The sequence below is a fragment of the Hippocampus bargibanti genome, linkage group LG06 (genome assembly GCF_051943395.1).
Source record: "Hippocampus bargibanti isolate YZ-2025 linkage group LG06, ASM5194339v1, whole genome shotgun sequence".
In the NCBI taxonomy this organism is placed as follows: Eukaryota; Metazoa; Chordata; class Actinopteri; order Syngnathiformes; family Syngnathidae; genus Hippocampus; species Hippocampus bargibanti.
The window spans coordinates 19,742,795-19,764,061 of record NC_142739.1 but is presented as its reverse complement, the minus strand read 5'-3'; the positions used below and the strand labels follow the sequence as shown (position 1 = coordinate 19,764,061).

General features: G+C 44.2%; 1 protein-coding gene and 1 long non-coding RNA gene across 3 annotated transcripts in view; one reads left to right on the top strand and one right to left on the bottom strand.

Annotated features, from left to right (window-relative positions):
* Positions 1-21,267, top strand: part of LOC148896689 (uncharacterized) — a 246,063-nt gene that overhangs the window by 78,129 nt on the left and 146,667 nt on the right. The gene's annotated exons all lie outside the window — the stretch shown is intronic.
* Positions 5,360-21,267, bottom strand: part of trmt11 (tRNA methyltransferase 11) — a 93,933-nt gene continuing 78,025 nt past the window's right edge. The window contains exons 12-14 of one of the 2 annotated variants that reach the window (XR_016115183.1): positions 17,525-17,645; positions 6,137-6,367; positions 5,360-5,816 (exon numbers count right to left, since the gene is read on the bottom strand). Coding sequence is in view for 1 of the 2 variants with exons in the window: in XM_088997825.1 (XP_088853951.1) it covers positions 6,254-6,367; positions 17,525-17,645 (235 nt within the window). In the remaining variant the exon portion in view is untranslated. Of the gene's footprint in view, positions 6,368-17,524; positions 17,646-21,267 lie in introns of both variants that reach the window. The other variant, XM_088997825.1, reaches the window with a different exon arrangement.

Here is a 21,267-nt window from a genome sequence, read left to right as displayed (position 1 = left end):
CCGCCAAGAAGGCTGCTCAGACTACTTTCAATCTAGTAAATCAAGAGAGACGTGAATTAGTGCCCACACAAGTTTTAAATGATGCAGTAGTTAGCTACAAAATCCGAAAAAGATTTGTGGCTGGCCAATGGTGCTAAGCTAGTTGATGAGCTGTATAAAATAGTCAACAAACCATGTTTACCGAGAAACATGTTCCCTATGGTGGCTCGATTGAGCCATGGTAGGTCACATGTATCAACAGGAGGGATGGTTTGAGATGATGTAAACATAATCCACAGGGTAATATGCGACCAAAAAGAGGAAAATTTCCACAGGGGTCACACCCCTTTGAAGTGGTCCACATGGATTTCATTGAACTAAGCACAAGTAATTCTTACAAATACTGTTTGGTGCTAATTGATTCATTCACCAGATGGGGGAAATTGTGCCTTCAAAGAAATCCGACGCATTATCCGTTGCAAAAGCGTTATGCCAAATTATTCCAGAACATAGCATACCAAGAATAATTTGGAGTGATAATGGGCCACAATTTGTTAATCAGAATCAGAATCAGAATCATCTTTATTGCCAAGTATGTAGAACACAAAAGTAATTTGTTTCCGGTAGAACACGCTGCACTAGTATCGTTGTCAAAAAAACTGCTAAGTGGCACAATACAGTTCCATTTTGGCTACTTGAAGGAGTTGAATGATGTAATAACCAAAATTCCCGAACATGTAGGTATTAAATGAAAGAACCACTGTGCATACCATCCACAGAGTGCAAGATTAGTTGAAAGAACGAATGGTACGATAAAAAAATTGACTCAGAAAAACGATGGAGGCAACAGGCAAACCATGGCCTGAACGTCTATTTCTGATTAAATTATATATGAAAATAATGCCCACTAATAATGGCTTAACACCTTTTGAGATATTGCAATGGAAGACCATTCTTCCTCCCATTATGGGAAGGTGAACTTTGGGCAAAAGAATGAATCAGATCCAAGCGTTTTGTTGGCAAAATCGTGTGAAATTTTTACAACAAAAAGAGGTCCACAGCATGTGTACTGCCGCAGTCCTCTTTGTTCCCACCACAGGAACAGAGGCTGCTGCGCCCCGTAGACGAGGTGCTGATCAAGGCGATCAAGAGGAAGTCCTGGTCTGCACCAAATTGGGAGGGTCCATTCACCGTCCTGATCACAACGCCAACTGCCATTGAGGTGGAAGAGAGACGGAGCCAAACTACTCAATAGCCATGGGTTTGGTCCACATCATCTTGCTGTATGAATTAGTGGACGCAATCCAGATGACACACGTAAAGCCTCCCATTCCATCAGCCTGCGAAACTCCCCCCTTACACCCAACGATGGCAAAAAAGTGTCCAAGCATGGCACATCCTGTAGCCTGCTTGCCACTACAAGATGCAGGAATCATCTCATTTCCCCTTAACATCCTCATGAATGAAGCACGACAAAATGGAAGTGATTATCCTCATGGTTCTCGGTACGCTCGTATCAAGTCAGGGAAGGCTTGGACCACTGGTTGGGACTCTGTTATGGTCCATTCTGAGCCCAAAACAAAATGGGTTCAAAATAGCTGTGCCCAAGAAGCAAAATGAACTGTCGTCAAGATAGCTCGAGGGAACTTGTTAGGAACTGGAACTGGCACAATGACAGATATCCAACTCGTTATCGTAACTCACAAGGTTGCAGGATGCATGGACTTGAGACTCTGTCCTGATTTTCTTGAAAATCACATTGGTTTTCCCATAACTATATGCATGATGTCATCTGTGACATAACCAGTCGTAACATCACCTCTCCAGCGCAAACCACACATCAAAACTGACAGCCTGGATGGAAACACCTGACAAAAAGGCCCAAAATTCAGATTTCATGGACACATTATAACGTTTGCAGGAGAAAAACATGACTGGAATCCATTGTTATCAAACACGTGGTATCGTTATGCTACATTAATTGCTAAACAAAATAGGAAAAGTAATTGTTTCGTTTGTTCCTATATGCCACATTCGGTGATGCGGCAGCGCGTGCATTCAAAGGTATTTGGAGATAAAATGGCTAGAGCTGCGTATATGTTAATATCTTCGCATAAACCTGATCAACATTTTCCGGTTCTTCGCAATGCTTCGAGAGGAGAGGTTGTTCCAAGTTTAGATACCATTTTGGAAACTGAAAATCAGGTTATGACCGAGAGCGGGTGGCGATTACCAGTATGCGTTGCAATATACGGTACAGGTTTTATAGATGAGGATAGATGTTTATATGTGCTACCGTTAAACACCAATGTCACCATTTTACCGGTATCTTCACATATTCGGTGGTTATGTGGTTGGAAAGTATATTCTTTTATTCCTCCGGGAGCCTAAGGTATGTGCGCACCTGTTACTGTAACTGACAATACTTTCATCGTTACCAGTCGTCCAGCGCACCATCATGTGAAAAGAAGAGTGTCGTTTAAGCCCCATGATTCGATCTGGGGAACTGATGTTCCAGAACAATTCAAACACCATAGCACGGGTAGTAAGGTAATGTTAGCTTTTTTCCACAAATTGGAGTGGCTAAAAACATGCTACAAATTGAAACAATTGACTACAGGTTTCAAGTGTTTGTAAATGCCAGTTTGGAAGTAGATGAAATGCAAACCACTGAAATTGCAGCAATTAGACAAATGGTGCTGCAAAATAGAATGGTTTTGGACCTTTTGACAGCCCCACAAGGGGGCGTCTGTGCTATGGTGGGTGACACTTGTTGTACATACATACCCGAAGAAGCGAATTCCATAAACATGACTGATGCTTTGTCTGTTATCAGGGATCTCAGAGATGCCATGGCCAAAGATTGACGGACTGATCACCCGTGGATTTTTGCTGGGCTCTTTGGGGGCCCTTGGTATACGACTTTGCTCAGAATGTTTATCCCTTTCGCAATTGTGATTGTATTTATTTTCTTAGTCATTGGTTGTATAATTCCATGCTTAAGAGCAATGCTAATGAATATGATAACTAATTCTCAGGCGGATTGTTTTTCAGCATTTTTGACCACGACATTCATCAAGGAGGAGACTGTGCTGAGCGGTTGCGCCTTTTCGGCAGCATGAATATGCCAGTACTGTTTTTGAATGGGAGGAATGTCGGTGCCATTCGACTGTCATCCCTGGACAGCTCTGGGGCCATTGTGCTTTTTTGCGCCTGTAATGGGCAGCATCTTCACAGCCCCACTTTGTTCAGTGGAAGGTCGGTGCTGTTGGAGAGTCTGCGGCTGGATGGATACATGGCTTGAGGAGCCCGCGATAAGAAGGAAGGAGCGTCAGCGCAGAGCGCCGATGCGTATATGGAACTGTCGCGGGATGGAATTGAAGCTGATTTATGGGGGACAGATGTGAGACAATCTCTTTTTGTCAATGGATGCTACAGCTGCGTGTTTGCTTTCAACATTTAGCTTATAGTCGACGTGCACATTCCACCATGATGTCCCTGGACCACTGGTGAAGAGACGCTTTGATCCTCTCCTCTTTCATCTGGAACTGCTTTATGTAACAAAGAGGGTACAGAAAGTGCTTAAGAATGAATGTCTCTCTGTGTCTTTGTCATGTTATTTGTTATTTAGTTTTTTTTGTTCTTTTGACTTCAAGACGGCGCCGCGAGAGTGGCTGCCTTTCCAGCAGCTCCTGTGTTTTGCTTTTCTACTTTCATCCCTTTCATCACTTTGCTGCTGTGAAATGTAAATTTCTGCACTGTGAGACTAATAAAGGCAAATCCAATCCAATCCAATCCAATTACGCAAAGGTTTTGTATCAACAAATGCGTGAAGGGGACCCTGTGTTGTAGCTAGGAATAGTACACCATGGCCAGAGTGTGGTTGCTCCAACAAACAAAAGCAAAAAAAAGAAACGGCGAGCTGAGAAGGAATTTTCGTCATTAAAATTAAAAACCATCTGAAGGAAGAAAAATGGTTATTGGTGTCTTGAGCTGACTCATATATAGTTTCATTTTTTGCTATCCACATTGATTGTTTTGTATTCGCTTTTTTGCTTCTCACAGTGATTGTTTTGTATCTGAGTCGAAACACCTGTGTACACTAATTGTTTTGTATTCGCTTTTTTGCTTCTCACATTGACTGTTTTGTATTTGCCTTTTTGTTTTTCTGAGTCGAAACACCTGGGTCGGATACACTGGCACTATCGGTCACACTGACCAAATTTGTTTTGGTTTTGGAAATTGCAGGTTCTCACACGCCTTTGTGTGCCTGCCAAAAATTGCTCGTTAGTCCGGGGCTGCGGAAGAGGAGGAGGAATGACTTATCTCCTGCGTGGACAGGCTGGCCACCTGTCTTAGCAAAGAGTGGGTCTATAAGATGGGGTTTTCCTCAATATTGGTTAGAGTCTGCTGTGAACTGTGCACGAGTGTCCAGCTTTGGGTTTTCCAGTCCAGATTACTCTACCGGGGTGTATTTGCCGGCTCTCCGCCCTCTGTCAACAGTAAGGTATACTATTCTGGATCTTAACCGTGATTTTGGAGTCTTTACGTGGGGGCATAGAGGTGACAGTTTGTGTGTAGCGTAATTACTAATGATCGGGAAATGCTGTAAATTGCTGTGTGTTTTATCAATAAATACATATTTTTATATATATACAGTCGTTATTTGTGGTCATTTCTCTGCTGCGATCTCTCCGAACCTGTAACAAGGCAATTTTTCATAAAACACCATCACAAATGGAGAGGTTACATATCACAGCAGCAAAGTTGTGATAGAGGTTTTTCGCCTTCTCCATGGTGTTAGATAGGTTAGATAATATGAGATCATGATAGTTAGATTAGATTACATTAGATTAGATTAGTAAAGTAAAAATATAAAGAATGGTTCCCTGTGCAGTTAGTATGGCGTGCATGCATGTCTGTGCTCCTTCTTGTGTGATCTTTGCTCTGTGCGCTCCTGACTTCGCTCCTGCCTAGACGAGAGAAGTGCTTTTTCTGTCTCACTAGAATAAAGTAGTTTTTTGTTCACCATCTATCGTCGTCACTGATATTTTGATCACAGAACTTCGTTGAACACCGAACCAGTAGAGAAACAAGAATTTGAAACCAACAGATGCCCCCACAGCGGCACACAAACAAGAACACACACACACACACACACACACACACACACACACACACGCACACGCACACACACACACACACGCAAGTACGCATGCACACGCGCACAGTCACGCACACCCCTACACTCGCAAACACACATTTACACGTACAGGGCAAATTTTGTACATTTTTGTGGGAGCAATATTAGGTTTCTGAAATGTACATGTATCATATTTTTCACAGCCAAACACAAAACCAGACCACAGAAAGATAACATTACTGTGGCATAATTTTATTTCATATTTTTGTCTTTTACATTGTAAGTGTCCGGGCAGGCTGGTACGGCTGGAGAAAAATGTCAGGTGTGATGTGTCATAGAAGGGTTTCATCAAGGATTAAAGGAAAGGTGTATAAAACGGTGGTGAGACCAGCCATGATGTTTGGACTGGAGACAGTGCCACTGAAGAAAAGACAGGAAGCAGAGCTGGATGTAGCAGCGCTGAAGATGTTGAGGTTTTCTTTGGGAGTGACCAGGTTGGATAGGTTCAGGAATGAGTATATTAGAGGGACAACTCATATTAGAGGCGTTGGAGAGAAAGTCAGAGAGGCCAGACTGCGATGGTTTGGACATGTCCAGAGGAGAAGGATGCTGAATCTTGAACTGCCAGGCAGGAGACCGAGAGGAAGACCAAAGCGGAGGTTTATGGATGTTGTCAAAGAAGACATGAAGGTAGCTGGTGTGAGAGAAGAGGATGCACAAAACCGGGTTAGATGGAGGACACTGATTCGCTGTGGCGACCCCTGAAGGGAAAAGCCGAAAGGAAAAGGAGAAGACATTCTAAATGTGCCAAATAATTGGTGGGAAACTATAGGAGTAATTTTATTATTTTAATACGACATACATATTGTCTCAGATGCACAACTGTTGTTCAAAATTGTATGAGTAATTTTCAGGGAATATGTAGGGTGACTTGAAAAATTAGAGGGAACATTGACAGGAAAACTACTGTATGTGTTGTATTCAATTAACAATGGGGGGAGAAATATGGTCAACCTGCTAAAACACCTTCCGGCATGACATTCATTTCATACACCTCTCTGATGTCAATCAAATCTTGCAAAAGGTATTTTGTCTTGTTTGTGTTTGTTTTCTTGGTGAGCTTGCAGACGGTCAATATCTGAGCCTGGAATGACAGAGTCCACTGAAGTATTTGTCTCTGAAGGTGTTGTGTCCCTGGTAGGTGCTGAAGCGAGGGTTTGAAAGATGAGCCAGACTGTCCAATACCTTTGGAAAGACAGACAAAGGTTACAGGCTATATTTTTTTGGGACTCCAATAAAAAAATGTGTTCTGCTTATGCACATTGTGGTTGTAGGTGAGCTGGAACCTATCCAAGCTGACTTGGAGCAGAAGACCCTTAAAGGACAACCGACGTCTCCGGAGAAGTTGTGTCCATAATTTGTAAAATTGCTTAAAATGACTTCTACTAAGCCTATTTTACAAAGATTCCACAGCATATAGCTATATTTTACGTTTTAAGACTCATGCTGAATATTCCAGAAGTCGTGTTTTTGAGTTGGTGACGAGTCCTCACCCTACGTAACTGAAGGAACGCCCCTCACGGAGGAAGGACATACCTTGCATCACCTCAATGCATCTTGCGGTACTTTGTTTGGTCTGAAAACTTCGTGTTGATCCATGTTGATGGCGGAATTAGAAGGAAAACACATAAATAACACAATGGTTATTCGTTGTGTATTGCGTCAAGACTTCTACAGTGTATTTGATTTTCGCTTACAAAACGTCCCAGCAGACAATTTCCACGGAGCTTTGTTGCCCTCTTCTGCCTTTTTTGGGTACTGTGAATACTAAAGAGTTTGTCACTACATTTCTCTCCAGATGCATCAAAATGACCGGAATAAATTATTTAATCGATTGCAAACATGTATGCTTTCCTCTTGAGAACTATTTGAATCATATTCATAATTGGATGAGTAACAAGAAAGCATCTTTTCCGAATCTGAAGACATTGTTTTGATTCCCGAGCAAGGCAAGACGTCTTGGCGTTACACAGCGAACAAGGGGCGGACCTTCTGAAACTGGCCACTTCCGGGTTCAATTTGAAGTAGTTTTTGGACAGTTTAAGTCATTTTTATTGATGTTTTGCATTTGACTAAAAATACCATACTGCGTGTTTTGGGTATTTTAGATGCTATAAAACGTTTTTCTGATGTCAGTTAGGCAACAAAAAAGTGATGTCGGTTGTCCTTTAAGTGGACACAAGTCAAGAGCAGGGAAGCAATTTTCTTCTAAATTTAATTTGACAACACAGCCAGAACAATGGTGGGATGAATGGCAAATCTTCATGCAACTGATGACTACGATTGCTGGCATAATTTTGCAACAGTTTTTCACCACGAATGCGTTCACACTTCAGCAACACAAAAATTACGATTTTCAGAACTTCACAACAGTGACCCGTCACGGTTAATGGGGACCAGGACCCTGCTGCAATAAGTGAAAAACCGTGACGGAGGGGTTGCTTTCATAATTCCTAAATGTGTGTGCGTGTGGTTGTGTGTGTTTGTGTGTGGTTCTGTGAATGTGCGTGCGTGTAAACGCCAAATAGCCATCTTGGTTAAACTGGTTGGAAAACACTTATCTAATTATATAAAGGGTCAGACAGATGTAGGTTAAATGAAAGGCAAAAAAACTAAATATTATGTGATGGCATTTTGCTTTGTTTCTTTATAAGGACATTGTTTTTTGTTATTTTTCATTTTCTGCCATGAAGTGGACTGTTGAGCATTGTGCTTTCATTTGGGAGACATTAATCAAAACAAACCAATCTGTAACTGCAACACACTGAGCATACTGTTTTCACTTGAATCCTGGTAAACATGTTCCCGTATGAGCTCGAAATATGATCATGTGATCGGTTATCATACTTCAGAGCCACTGGATCTGCATTGAAACAAAAATCAACCGGCTGATTTTACACCCCTAGCACTGCATTGATTTTTTTTAACTCATGATGTAGTCAAGTGGTGAGCACATCCACTATAAAGTGCAGAGGCACGGTTCAATTGCAGCACCGGCCTTCCTGTGTGGCGTTTGCGTGTTCTTCCTGGGCCTGCCTGGGTTTTCTGTGTCCTCCGGTTTCCTCCCAAATTCCAAAATCATACATAGCAGGCTGATGGAACACTTCAAATTGTCCCTTGGTGTGAATGTGTTAGTGCGAAGGGCTGTTTGTTTTCTGTATGTGTACATTCACTTCAGAGTGTCTCCCACCACCTACTTCCTGAAGACGGCTGGGACAGGCTCGAGATACACACACCACGTTAAGTGACAGTCAATTTAACCTTTTTTTCCCCCACCGATTATGAAGTGTTTGATTTCGCTACTTAGTGCCAGAACACAAATGCATTGTGATGATACAGACCGAGGAAGTCATATGGGTGAATGACTTATGATGGGTGCCTTAGAGCAGTGTTTTTCAAACCCTGTGCCGTGGCATACCATACTGTTAGGTGTGCCGTGGGAAATTATCCAAAATGTATGCCGTGTGGTCTATCAATTTGCTGTGTACCTCAGTGAGTGACAGGAGTCCAGCCAGTCACACAATGCAATGACTCTCTGTAGCCAATTACGACATTGACAGGACTTGCACATGTTCTCTGCTCCAAAACAACAGTATAGCGGCAATACGTGATGCTAATGCCAATCCCTTACATTATGGGGTAACAACCGGCGGCCATGGATATGACACGTCAACTCCCCAGACCTAAATAAGAATGAACTGAACTTGAACTTTAAGTTGGAATGGTTGTCGGAGTATGTGCAAATAAAATAAGTGGTGAAACAGTGTTCAATATTTTCTTTATCGAGTGAGAAAGGTCTGCTCTGCAAAACACGCGAAGTTCAAGTTCAATTATCCAACACTTTCATGAGGGTGATTTTTAATGCCAATGTCAGAATGTGTGCTTTTAATACAGTGCAGACAACAATGAGTTTTCTTTTGTTTTGTTTTTGTGGTGCCCATTAACAGATGTAGCCAACCCGGAGTGCATGACGTAGTATCCATCTGTCCATCTATGTTCCATACCGCTTATTCCTCATTAGGGTTGCAGGGGGTGCTGAAGCCTATCCCAGCCGCCTTGGGGCACGAGGCAGGGGACGCCCTGAATTGGTTGCCAGGCAATCGCAGGGTACACAAAGACGTACAACAGTCACACCTAGGGACAATTTGGAGTATTCAATCTGCCTGTTGCCGATCTGCATATTTTTGGAATGAAAATTGGGACGTGGGAACAGATTATTCTTATTTTAATGGTTTCCCATGGGAAATTAATGTTTGGGAGACATACCTTTCGCCTTTTGGGAACCCATTAAGTTTGTGAGCTGAGGTATCGCTCTACTGGCACTTTTATCACATAATGCTCAAATTGTTTTAAGTGTTCGGACTGTTTTTCTTTTTAATGGTTTCTTATGGGTAATAAATGTTTGGCAGACAAACTTTTCGCCTCACACACACTTTCTGGGAACCAATTAAGTTCGTAAGCTGCGGTATAACATTACATGTGGTCTGTGACGTCACATCCTGCTGCTCTTTACAAAAGCTCTCCCAAATAGCTCTCTCTCTTCTATTCATGTGCCTCTACCATCCACGTGAGCTCCATTATGTGCCGTCCTAGAGATTAAAGAATCTTTTTGTTCTTACTTTTGATTCCTGCTTCAAGAATAAATGGCCCTAACGCAAACATTTACCACATATTGTATTTAATTATGCATTCATTTATCAATAAACAAACTGTCACTAAATTCCCTGACGTCTTGAACAATGTCACACATTGTCACAATCTGGTTGGCGACCAACGGGTGGCGCTGTCGGCGCCGTCTGCATCTGCACAGGTGCTGGTCGTCTTGATCAGTGGAGGACTGCCACGTTCTGGTTGGCGACCAACGGGTAGTGCTGTCGGCCCCGCCCTCAATTGCTCAGGTGTTGGTCGTCTTCATCAGTGGCAGTTAAAAGGACTCCTGGCATGACCATTCGGTGTTGGGTCATTGTATGCATTGTGTATTGTGTATGCATTGTATGCTGAGCATGTGTTTGTTTCATCTTGGCAGACTTTTACTCTTGATGAAAAGGTTTCTTCAGCCGTCATCTGTACTTTGAAGGTGTCGGACGTTTCGCTTCTTATCCAAGAAACTTCGTCAGCAAACTAGTCCTACTGGTAGTTTAGGCCATATATATATATATATATATATATATATATATATATATATATATATATATATATATATATATATATATATATATATAGTAAAGTCTCGTTATATCGATATTCTCGGGAGTTAGAAAAAATGTCGATATAACCGTACTGTCGATATATCCGTATTGCGCCGAACTGCATTAACAAAAGCCGCCTAAAGAGGGCATCCAAGCGCCATATATGAAACGGAGCTGGCCATATGAGCTCGCCATTTTGTGCCTCTTTTTTGGGGGGGTGAGAGATGTTTCCCCCAATGTTGCCTCAAAATGGCACATATAATTCTTTAATCGATTGCAAACAAGTATGCTTTCCTCTTCAGAACAACAGTGTATTTGAATCATATTCATAACGGGATGTGTAACAAGAAAGCATATTATCCGAATCTGAAGCCATTGTTTGGATTCACAAGCAATGCAAGACGTCTTGGCGTGAAGTCATTTTTATTGGTGTTTTGCATTTGAATAAAAAGTGACATCGGTTGTCCTTTAATACACAGTACGGAATGTACAGTAATTTTTAAAATCATCACGCTTCAGCAGACAAAACAAGAAACATTGTTGCAAAAAACGATTGCATTCATATACAGTACATGGGCATGTACATAACACAACAGGAAAACTGCAACGCTTACATCTTACTGTATTATGTATGCAATTTAAAAAAGTCAGCAATCTTCTTCTGCTTCCCATTTTTACTTTTTAACACAAACACTTCAGTCTTGTCTGCTACACACGAGCTGGCGTCTGAAAATGAAAATGGCTCTGCTACATGGGAGCTGGTCACGTAACAAACTCACGTGACCAAGTCAATGGCGCGACCGATACAGCGACCGATACAGATTTCGATAATGGTGGTACTGTATAGAAACCCTTAAGCAAATATCGATTCATCTTAAATATCTTTTGTATCGCTGTAAACATAGCAAAATGGCCGGCGGGAGATGAAAAACAGCACCGTAGTAAGACACATTATCGTAAAAGCCACGAATCGTACTAAACAGAACTAATTAAAAGACTAGAAATGTGCATGGGAAATGAAAATAGTGTCGTAATAAGCAGTATTAACAATATAAACGATATCGATATAATGGGACTTTACTGTATATATATATATACAGTAAAGTCCCGTTATATCGATATTGGTGATATCGATAGTACTGCTTATTACGATACTATTTCTATGAACGCAAGGAGAAAATTTACATGCCGCAGGATCGGATATATCGATAGTCCGGTTATATCGATATTTTTTCAGACTCCAGAGAATATCGATAGAACGAGACATTGTATATATACCTACTGTTCAGACATGGCGGTGCCGGACTCTGCTATGATAGGTCCCTGCTCTCAGGTTGGGGGGAGCAGAGGACTACTCCCTGCCACTCCAACGGTATCACCTTATCAGTATTCCTAATCCTATTTTGCCCAAGTAGGCTGTTGTACGAACGATCCAAATTGAACCTCACCCCAGCATATTGGTTTAAAGAAGGATTTAGCTTTTTTTTATGAAAATCACTTATTTTACTCCCCTTTCAAATCATCTATTTTCTTTCTCTAAGATTTTAACCTCATTGTCGTCAAATGAGTGGTTGCTAGCTTTCAGGTGCATATGTACTGCCGGTTGAGGCCCACTAACTAGTATTATCCCTGCAATGTTGATAAAGTCTTTTTTTTGAGAATTTTTTTCGTCTCCCCAATGTACTGCTCTTTACAATTTTCATTCTTAAAATGGATTGAATAAACTACATTACTATGTTTTTCATTTGTCAGCCTATCTTTTGGATGCACTAATTTTTGCCTTAAGGTGTTTATCGGTTTGAAATAATATTTTTTTTGTTGCCAAATGACTCTTTGTACTTTTTCAGAAACTCCTGCAATGTAAGTTATTGCTACTCCTCTCATTTTTGTATCTTCAGAATTTTTGGTGTCATTCCCTATTGTTTCTTTCTGACATTTGTTAAATGACCACTGAGGGTATCCACAGTTAGTGAGTGCTCTCCTGATATGTTTAGAATCCTTTTCTCATCCTTCGACGCTTGTTGGTATTAGTTTAGCCCTATGCTGGAGGGTTCTGATAACTTCTAGTTTGTGTGCAGGGACCTATCATAGCAGAGTCCGGCAATGCCATGTCAGGACAGTAGGGAGATATATATAGGACTAAACTAACAGTAAGACTTTAGTTTGCTGACAAAGTTTCTTGGATAAGAAGCGAAACGTCCGACACCTTCAAATAAGTACAGATGACGGCTGAAGAAACCTTTTCAGAAATGGACCAGTCCTGTACGACTGAGAGCTTACACAGACGAACTTTTAGTCTTTGCTTTTCTTTGGTACTTTGTATTTTTCTGTTCAGATGATTTTGATGTTTTAGATTTTGTTCCCGTTGACTTTATTTTAATACAATTTCTTAAATACAACCTGCTGCTCCCTCCTGCCTGCTTTTTGCGATCCACAACCACCATCACCACCTTGCAAACCGTGACGGAATGATCCAACCAACCATCGGATGCTGCAGGTACAACGGACCGGTCTCATTTCCACCCTGTGCCTGGCAGTGTAACGTCGACGTCGAGCCATGCGTCGTCGCATGATTGTGTGAGATAGGGTTGCACTCACGCCCACGACAAGCCGTGCCACGTCCACGCCCACGTCAGGCAGAGACCTCTTTCCAGGTAGCCAACCAGGGTGACACTCGATGTCTGTCAGTGTGACGTCCACGCCGAGCCATGCGTCGTCACTTGATTGTGTGAGATAGGGTCGCACTCACGTCCATGACGAGCCGTGCCACGCCCGGGTCAGGGCGAGACCCCACTCACCGCTGGATCCTGCAGCTGCTAAGGACTGGTCTCCTTTCCCCTGTGCTGGGCAGTTGACACCCACGTCAATGTCCAGCCAAGACCTGTTGCCATACGGCCGTCCGGGGTGCCACTCTGCGCCTCGCATTGCAAAGTCCACATCGAGCCATGTGTCGTCACGTGTGTCATGATGCCAAAATAAATGTTAAATAATTTTGTGTTTTCTGGATTTTGACAATGACAACTGACAATGGACAAAATCCGACTTCAACGGACAGTTAGGACGGCGGAAAAAATCATTGGCACCGCCCTACCCACTCTCGAGGACTGCAAGAATCCAAACTAGGGCGCGGAAAATCCTACTGGACCCTCCGCACCCTGCCCACCACCTTTTCCAGCTACTCCCCTCAGGCAGGCGCTACCGATCCATGCGCACCAAATCCAGCTTACATTTAAACAGCTTCTTCCCCCAAGCCATTAACTCTTTGATAGTGCCACTTAGCAGTTTTTTTGACGATACTAGTGCAGCGTGTTCTACCGGAAACAAATTCCTTGTGTGTTCTACATACTTGGCAATAAAGATGATTCTGATTCTGATTCTGAACTTCAAATAAAGAAAACTCACAATACCCCTCCTGCATCTGGCTGCAACTTTTATCATCTTTCCACCTGCTTGCTGTCTCGCCACACAACAACGTGATTGTGCGAGAAGGGTCGCACTCATGTCCACGACGATCCGTGCCGCGTCAAATTCCACGTCAGGCCGAGTCCCGTTCCCATCAGGCCGCCGCTCATCATATGCTGGAGAGGCAACAGTTACCGTCTCCACCATTTTTCCCGGGCGAGTTGGACCTTTTAGGAGACTGTTGGGACTACTGGAAACAGTTCCTTGAAGGGGGGGTACTGTCACGAGCACAAGGATGTGGAGAACTACTGTCGTTCTTGCCCCGAGTGCCAACAGGTGGCGCCCAAGCCCACATACAGAAACCCGCTAATTCCATTACCCATCATTGAGACCCCTTTTCAGAGGCTTGGGCTGGACATAGTCGGACCTCTACCAAAAAGTGCTAGGGGACACCAGTATATTCTAGTAATGATGGATTATGCCACCCGGTTCCCAGAAGCTGTCCCCCTCAGAAAGGCTACCACAAAGCAGATTGCCAAGGAACTGTTTGCTCTCGCCAGCCGGGTAGGGATCCCAAAGGAGATACTGACCGACCAGGGAACCCCCTTTATGTCCAAGGTCATGAAGGACCTGTGTGCCCTGCTCAAGGTCAAGCAGCTGAGAACCTCCATCTACCACCCACAGACAGATGGATTGGTAGAGCGATTCAACAAAACACTCAAGGCCATGATGAGGAAAGTTATCAAAGAAGATGGCCGAAACTGGGATCAACTGCTCCCATACTTGCTATTTGCCGTGAGGGAGGTACCACAGTCTTCTACCGGTTTTTCACCCTTTGAGTTGTTGTACTCTTACAGACCCCGGAGACTGCTGGATATCGCCAAAGAGGCTTGGGAAGAGCAGCCGTGCCGACAACGTACCCTTCTCGAGCATGTGGGGGACATGCGGGAAAGGATGAAGGCCATTTATCCGATGCGAGAACACATGGAAGCGGCCCAACAACAGCAGCAAGCCTCCTACAATAGACCTGCCCAACCTCGAGAGTTCAAGCCAGGGGACAGAGTGCTGGTCTTGGTCCCAACCGTGGAGTGCAAGTTCCTGGCATCCTGGCAGGGGCCCTTTGAGGTCATCGAACGCGTGGGGGAGGTAAACTACAAGGTGAGGCAACCGGGTAAGAGGAAACCTGAGCACATTTATCACGTTAACCTCCTAAAGAAATGGCATGCCAGAGAGGCGCTGTTTAGTTGCCTACCCCCCAGCGAGGCGAAGGAACCGGCCAGAGAAGACGTCCAGACGGGTCCAAATTTGTCCCCACACCAACGCCAGATGACCCTCGAATTGGTTGAGCGCAACCAAGACGTCTTCTCCTCCATACCTGGACACACGGACGTGGTGCAACACGAGATACGCACCACACCTGGAAAAACAGTCCACCAACATCCATACCGGGTGCCGGAGGCCCGTAAGGCAGCTATTCAGGAGGAGATACGGAAGATGCTGGAACTTGGAGTAATTGAGGAGTCCCAAAGTGCCTGGGCAAGTCCGATCGTGTTGGTTCCCAAGCCAGACGGGTCAATACGATTCTGCAACGACTATCAGAAGTTGAATGAGGTGTCTGAATTTGATGCGTACCCGATGCCTCATGTTGATGATCTTATTGACTCCCTGGGACAGGCACGCTTCATCACCACTCTCGACCTCACAAAGGGTTATTGGCAGGTGCCCCTGACCCCCAGCCTTCGCCACACCGGAGGGGATCTACCAATACACCAGGCTCGCCACGTTTCAGCGCCTAATGGACCGGATCCTCACCCCCCACAAGAGGTACGCAGCAGCCTACTTAGATGATGTCGTCATACAGAGTCCCGACTGGGAGAGTCACTTACCCCGAGTGCAAGCTGTGATTGACTCCCTCAGAAAAGCAGGTCTCACAGCAAACCCGAAAAAGTGCAGGTTGGCATTTGGCGAGACCAACTACCTGGGCTACACTATAGGACGGGGGCTGGTGAAGCCTCAAGAAGCAAAACTACGGGCTATACAAGATTGGCCCCAACCCCTTACCAAGAAGCAGGTGAGGTCGTTCTTAGGCATTGCTGGCTACTATAGACGCTTTATCGCTGACTTTGCTACTATAGCAGCCCCCATGACAGAATTGACGACCAAAAAACACTCCCGATTGGTGAAATGGAGCCCAGAGGCCGAAATGGCCTTCGCCAATCTAAAACAGGCGCTATGTTCCAGTCCGATCCTGGTGGCACCAGACTTCAGCAAGGACTTCATGGTGCAAGCGGATGCATCAGAAGTTGGTCTGGGGGCTGTACTATCGCAAGTACATGGAGGAGAGGAACATCCCATCCTGTACCTTAGCAGGAAGCTGTTGCCTAGGGAAAATAATTATTCCACAGTGGAGAAGGAGTGCCTTGCCATTACATGGGCGCTGGAGTCATTGCGGTTCTATCTCCTGGGAAGACGTTTCACAGTGGTCTCTGACGCTCCTCTCCAATGGATGGCCAGGAACAAGGAGACCAACAGGTAGGACCAACAAGGTGGTTCTTGAGTCTGCAGGCCTTTAACTTCTCTGTGGTCCACAGGGCTGGCAAGCGCCAAGGCAATGCGGATGCCCTCTCCCGAAGGGAGGCCTTCCTGGCCTGTTTCGCATCCTTCACCCCACCGAGGATGTCGGTCTCAAGGGGGGGATGTGTGATGTCACGAGAGGCTGTGTCCTGGAGGGCAAATACATCCCCCTAAGATGGCTCCACCCAGAGAGAGTCTTGGCCCCACCTGGTGGAAGGCAGCAATTAAACCCACACACCTGCAGCTGATCAGGGCTTGATTGGAAAGCAGGGCTTGATTGGAAAGCAGGGCTTTTAAGGCAGAGAGCCTCTGAGTGTGGAGCTTGAGGAAAGACAAGCTCGATTGCTGTGCTCTGTGGAGAAGTTGATTGCTGCGTGGAACTCATTGCCAGTTGGGACCACACGATTGGACACTGGATTTGAACCTAGCTAAGGTGGCTAGGCTACATGACGAGGACGTCAAGAGGGGTGAGGCCTAGAGACTCTTGTAAAGAACTCCGTCTTCAGTTTTACCTCAGAAGAGACTTTATTTGGATTTAAGTAGCAGAAGAGACTTTATTTGGAAATTAAGTAGCAGAAGAGACTTTATTTGGATTTAAGTATCAGAAGAGACTTTATTTTGATAAGTATTGGAAGAGACACTATTCAAACCTTTGTTGCTTGTGAATCCCCCCTGGAACCCTTGATTAAAACCTTTTGTTTGTATCCAAACCTGTCGTCCATTGCACTTCTTGTCCCGTCCCGCTGAGAGCCACCCTCTCATGATATCACAATAGATACAGTATATTTATAAAATTCCTCATCTCACCCCTTGGGTGGTGTCCCTCCCCCATTATAGCTCGGTTCCTCTACCAGAGGCCCGGAAGCTTGAGGATAACGTTCTGTGTAGGATCCCTGCTGCACATAACATCGGGTGATGTCACTACACGCCCACATCAATTATAAACGTTGGGTGATCGATCGGGGCAATGACAGAATTCACAGTTCACTGACTTTCTAACGTAGTATTCGACAAGTCAGTCAAAAAGTATTAACTGCCAATCGTATTCACAAATCACATGCTTCTTCACAAATTGCGACTTAACGGTTCTTCATGTATATTGAGTGATAAATATCGGGCAATGAGCATGCCCGATTATAACCTTTGGATTGTATTGAACATCCACAAAAACACATACCTCTGGTTCTTTGACTTTCTCCATGGTGATTAGTCGACGAGATGTGTGGCTTGATAACATCTGTTCACAGTTGCTTATGAGCCTCAGACATACATGGAGGGGAACCATCTCTTCACAGTACCTGCAAACATAAATGGTAGTCTCCAATTAGTTAGCCGAGGGGAAGCCTAAAAACATTATTGTGAAATGTACAACACAGAAACAATAACCAGTCACATTTAATTTCAATTAATAGCTTCAAGTGTGGGTTCATTGAACTTCATGCGGGAGAACTATGGGTAGTAAGTAGTAAGTTCTGGTATTCATCCATATTTTTTTTTCAAAATTCGTTGCTACTCACAGGGGACATAAATGTTGCCTAACCCAGCTGACTCCTTGCAAGAGGCAAGTCTACACACGACTGGTTACACAAACACACAAACACTCCAACGACCATTCACACTGCCCTTCACACCAATGGACAATTTAGAGCTCGGAATTGAAACTTGACTGTGAAGCAGGCTGCCGACCACAAATGTGGTTCTGGATGTGGATTCAAAGCAACATCTCAAAATTAATATTCCATCCTTGAATGAGACACTGTATATTAACATTAGCAATGCAAATAATTGCATCAGAATCGCAGGAAAATGGTTTAAGTCGATTAAGTGTCAAAATGAGGACATTGCATGGACCCTGGCATATTGAAAATTGTTGACGACTGTATTTTCCGCACAATAATGCACACATTTAATTTTCTCAGAAGTCCAATTTTCTCTAAAGTCCAAAAGCATCCACGACAACGGCTTTCCTTTGCCCTTTATCCATGACCACGATATCTGGTTGGTTGGCCATTACCATCTTGTCAGTCTGTATCTGGAAGTCCCACAGGATCTTTGCTCCGTCATTCTCTACTACCTTGGGAGGTGTTTCCCATTTTGACCTGGGGGTTTCCAGTCCAAACTCCGCACACATGTTTCGGTAGACTATGCCAGCCACCTGGTTATGGCGCTCCTTGTAGGCTTTCCCTGCCAGCATCTTACACGCTGCAGTTATGTGTTGGGTTGTCTCAGGTGCATCTGCACAATCTACACCTTGGGTCTTGCCTGGTGTGGTATATCCGTGCCTCTATGGCTCTGGTGTTCAGGGCCTGCTCTTGAGCAGCCAGGATGAGTGCCTCTGTCCTGTCCTTTAGGCCAGCCCTCTCTAGCCACTGATAGAACTTTTTGAGATCAGCCACTTCTGCTATGGTTCGGTGGTACATCCCGTGTAGGGGCTTTTCCTCCCATGATTGTCCCTCTTCTTCTGTTCCCCGTTGTCTGAGACATTCTCTGAGTACATCATCCGTTGGAGCCTTCTTTTTGATGTATTCATTGAGCTTGGATGGAAAGTGGCTCTCACACTTACTAGTCTCCGGCCTCCTTTCTTACGGCTTGTGTACAGTCTCATGGTGCTGGACTTGGGATGGAACCCTCCATGCATGGTGAGTTTTCGGGTCTTAACATCCGTGGTCTGAATCTCTTCCTTTGGCCACCTTATTATTCCTGCAGGGTATCTGATCACTGGCAGGGCATAGCTGTTTATTGCCCGGGTCTTGTTCTTGCCATTGAGCTGGCTTCTTAAGACTTGCCTCACCCGCTGGAGGTATTCGGTCGTAGCCGCTTTCCTTGTTGCTAGTTCGAGGTTGCCATTGGCCATGTGGTATACCAGAATCAGAATCATCTTTATTGCCAAGTATGGAGAACAAACAATGAATTTGTTTCCGGTAGAACACACTGCACAAGTATCATCAGTATCATCATACAGTTCCATTTGGGCTACTGTTCAGAGAGTTAATGGCTTGGGGGAAGAAGCTGTTTAAATGTCTGCTGGATTTGGTGCGCATGGATTTGTAGCGCCTGCCTGAGGGGAGGAGCTGGAACAGGTGGTGGGCAGTGTGCAGAGGGTCCAGTAGGACTTTCAGCACCCTAGTTTGGATTCTTGCAGTCCATTTTTGGACTGCAAGCCCATTTTTGTGGCGGCCGCGAACCAAACGGTGATGGAAGGGCACAGGGTGGATTCGATGACAGTGTAGAAATGTTGCAGCACATCCTGTGGCAGGCCATGCTTCTTTATCAGCCTCAGGAAGTACATTCTCTGTTGGGCCTTTCTCAGGATGGAGTTGGTGTTGACCTCCCACTTCATGTCCCGGATGACTGATTCCCAGGAACTTGAAGGTCTCACATTTTACACGAGGCAGTTGGATAGTGTGAGTGGTAGCTGAGGTGATGGATGTTTCCTGAAGTCCACGATCATCTCTACCGTCTTGAGCATGTTCAGCTCTAGGTTGTGATGGCTGCACCAGAGCTCCAGCTGCACCACTTGTTGTCGGTACGCAGACTCATCGCCGTCCTTGATGAGACTGATGGCCGTGGTGTCGTCTGCGAACTTTATGAATTTGACAGCTGGGTGTGTTTAGGTGCAGTAGTTCGTGTAGAGAGAGAAAAGCAATGGAGAGAGGACGCATCCCTGCAGGGCTCCAGTGCTCGTGGTTCGTGTTGATGATGATATATTTCCCAGTCTGGCCTGTTGTGTCCATCCTGTCAGGAAGCTGAGGATCCACTGGCAGATCGTATGGGACACACCAAGCTAGAGAAGTTTGGGGATGAGGAGTTCTGGGATGATTGTATTGAACACAGACCTGTAGTCCACAAACAGGATCCTTGCGTAGATTCCTGTGTTGTCGAGGTGGTCGAGGATGTGGTGCAGTCCGATGTTGACTGCATCCTCCACAGACCTGTTTGCCTGGTAGGCAAACTGAAGAGGTTCATTAGGTGGTTCAGCACGAGGCGTTCAAAGGATGACCACAAACGTCAGAGCAATAGGTCTATAGTCATTCAATCCCGAGGGTGTATACCAAGGTATTTGTAGCTGTGGTGGTATATACACAGTGGGTCCTTGGTTTACGAACGCCTTGCCTTACGAACTTTACGGTTTACGAATGTTAAATTTCTGAAAATTAAACCTTGGATAGAAAAGTATTGGCATGATGTTACCCTTCGATTCTTGAAAGCAGCACAGAAGAATTTGTGGCCCGCATGCATCCTTGAGAGGGACTTTGAAGGATTTGATCCTCATGACTCTGTTGTTTTGGACGACATTGTTTCCATTGGACAGAACATGCAATGCGAAGTGGATGCAGATGACACCGAGGAGATTGTTGCTGACCATTATGAGGTCCTCAACACACAAGATTTGATTTGCTAAGTGGAATGATGTGCAGGCTTTTATTGAACAGTTCCATCCAGAAAAGACTGTGGCTATGAGAATAACCAACATGATGAATGATAATGTGCTGCCTCAGTTTCGTAAGACCTTACAAGTCAGAAAGCAACAGGTGTCAATTAAGAGCCATCAACGACCATCACAAATGTAAATAAAGTGACTTTATTATACAGTGCAGTGTATTTCTTTCATTACAATAGCAAATTTATTATACGTAGAATAAGGTATGTTGTGTGTAGTTTTAAGGCGTATTTAGTTGAAAATTATATTTTATAAAGACCTGGGAACGGATTATTCTCATTTTAATGGTTTCCTGTGGGATTTTTTTTTTCACTTTTCGCCTTACACACTGTCTGGGAACCAATTAAGTTCGTAAGCCAAGGTCTCACTATATATATATATATATATATATATATATATATATATATATATATATATATATATATATATATATATATATATATATACATAGCTGGGCAGTGTCGGTCAATTATGGCTGT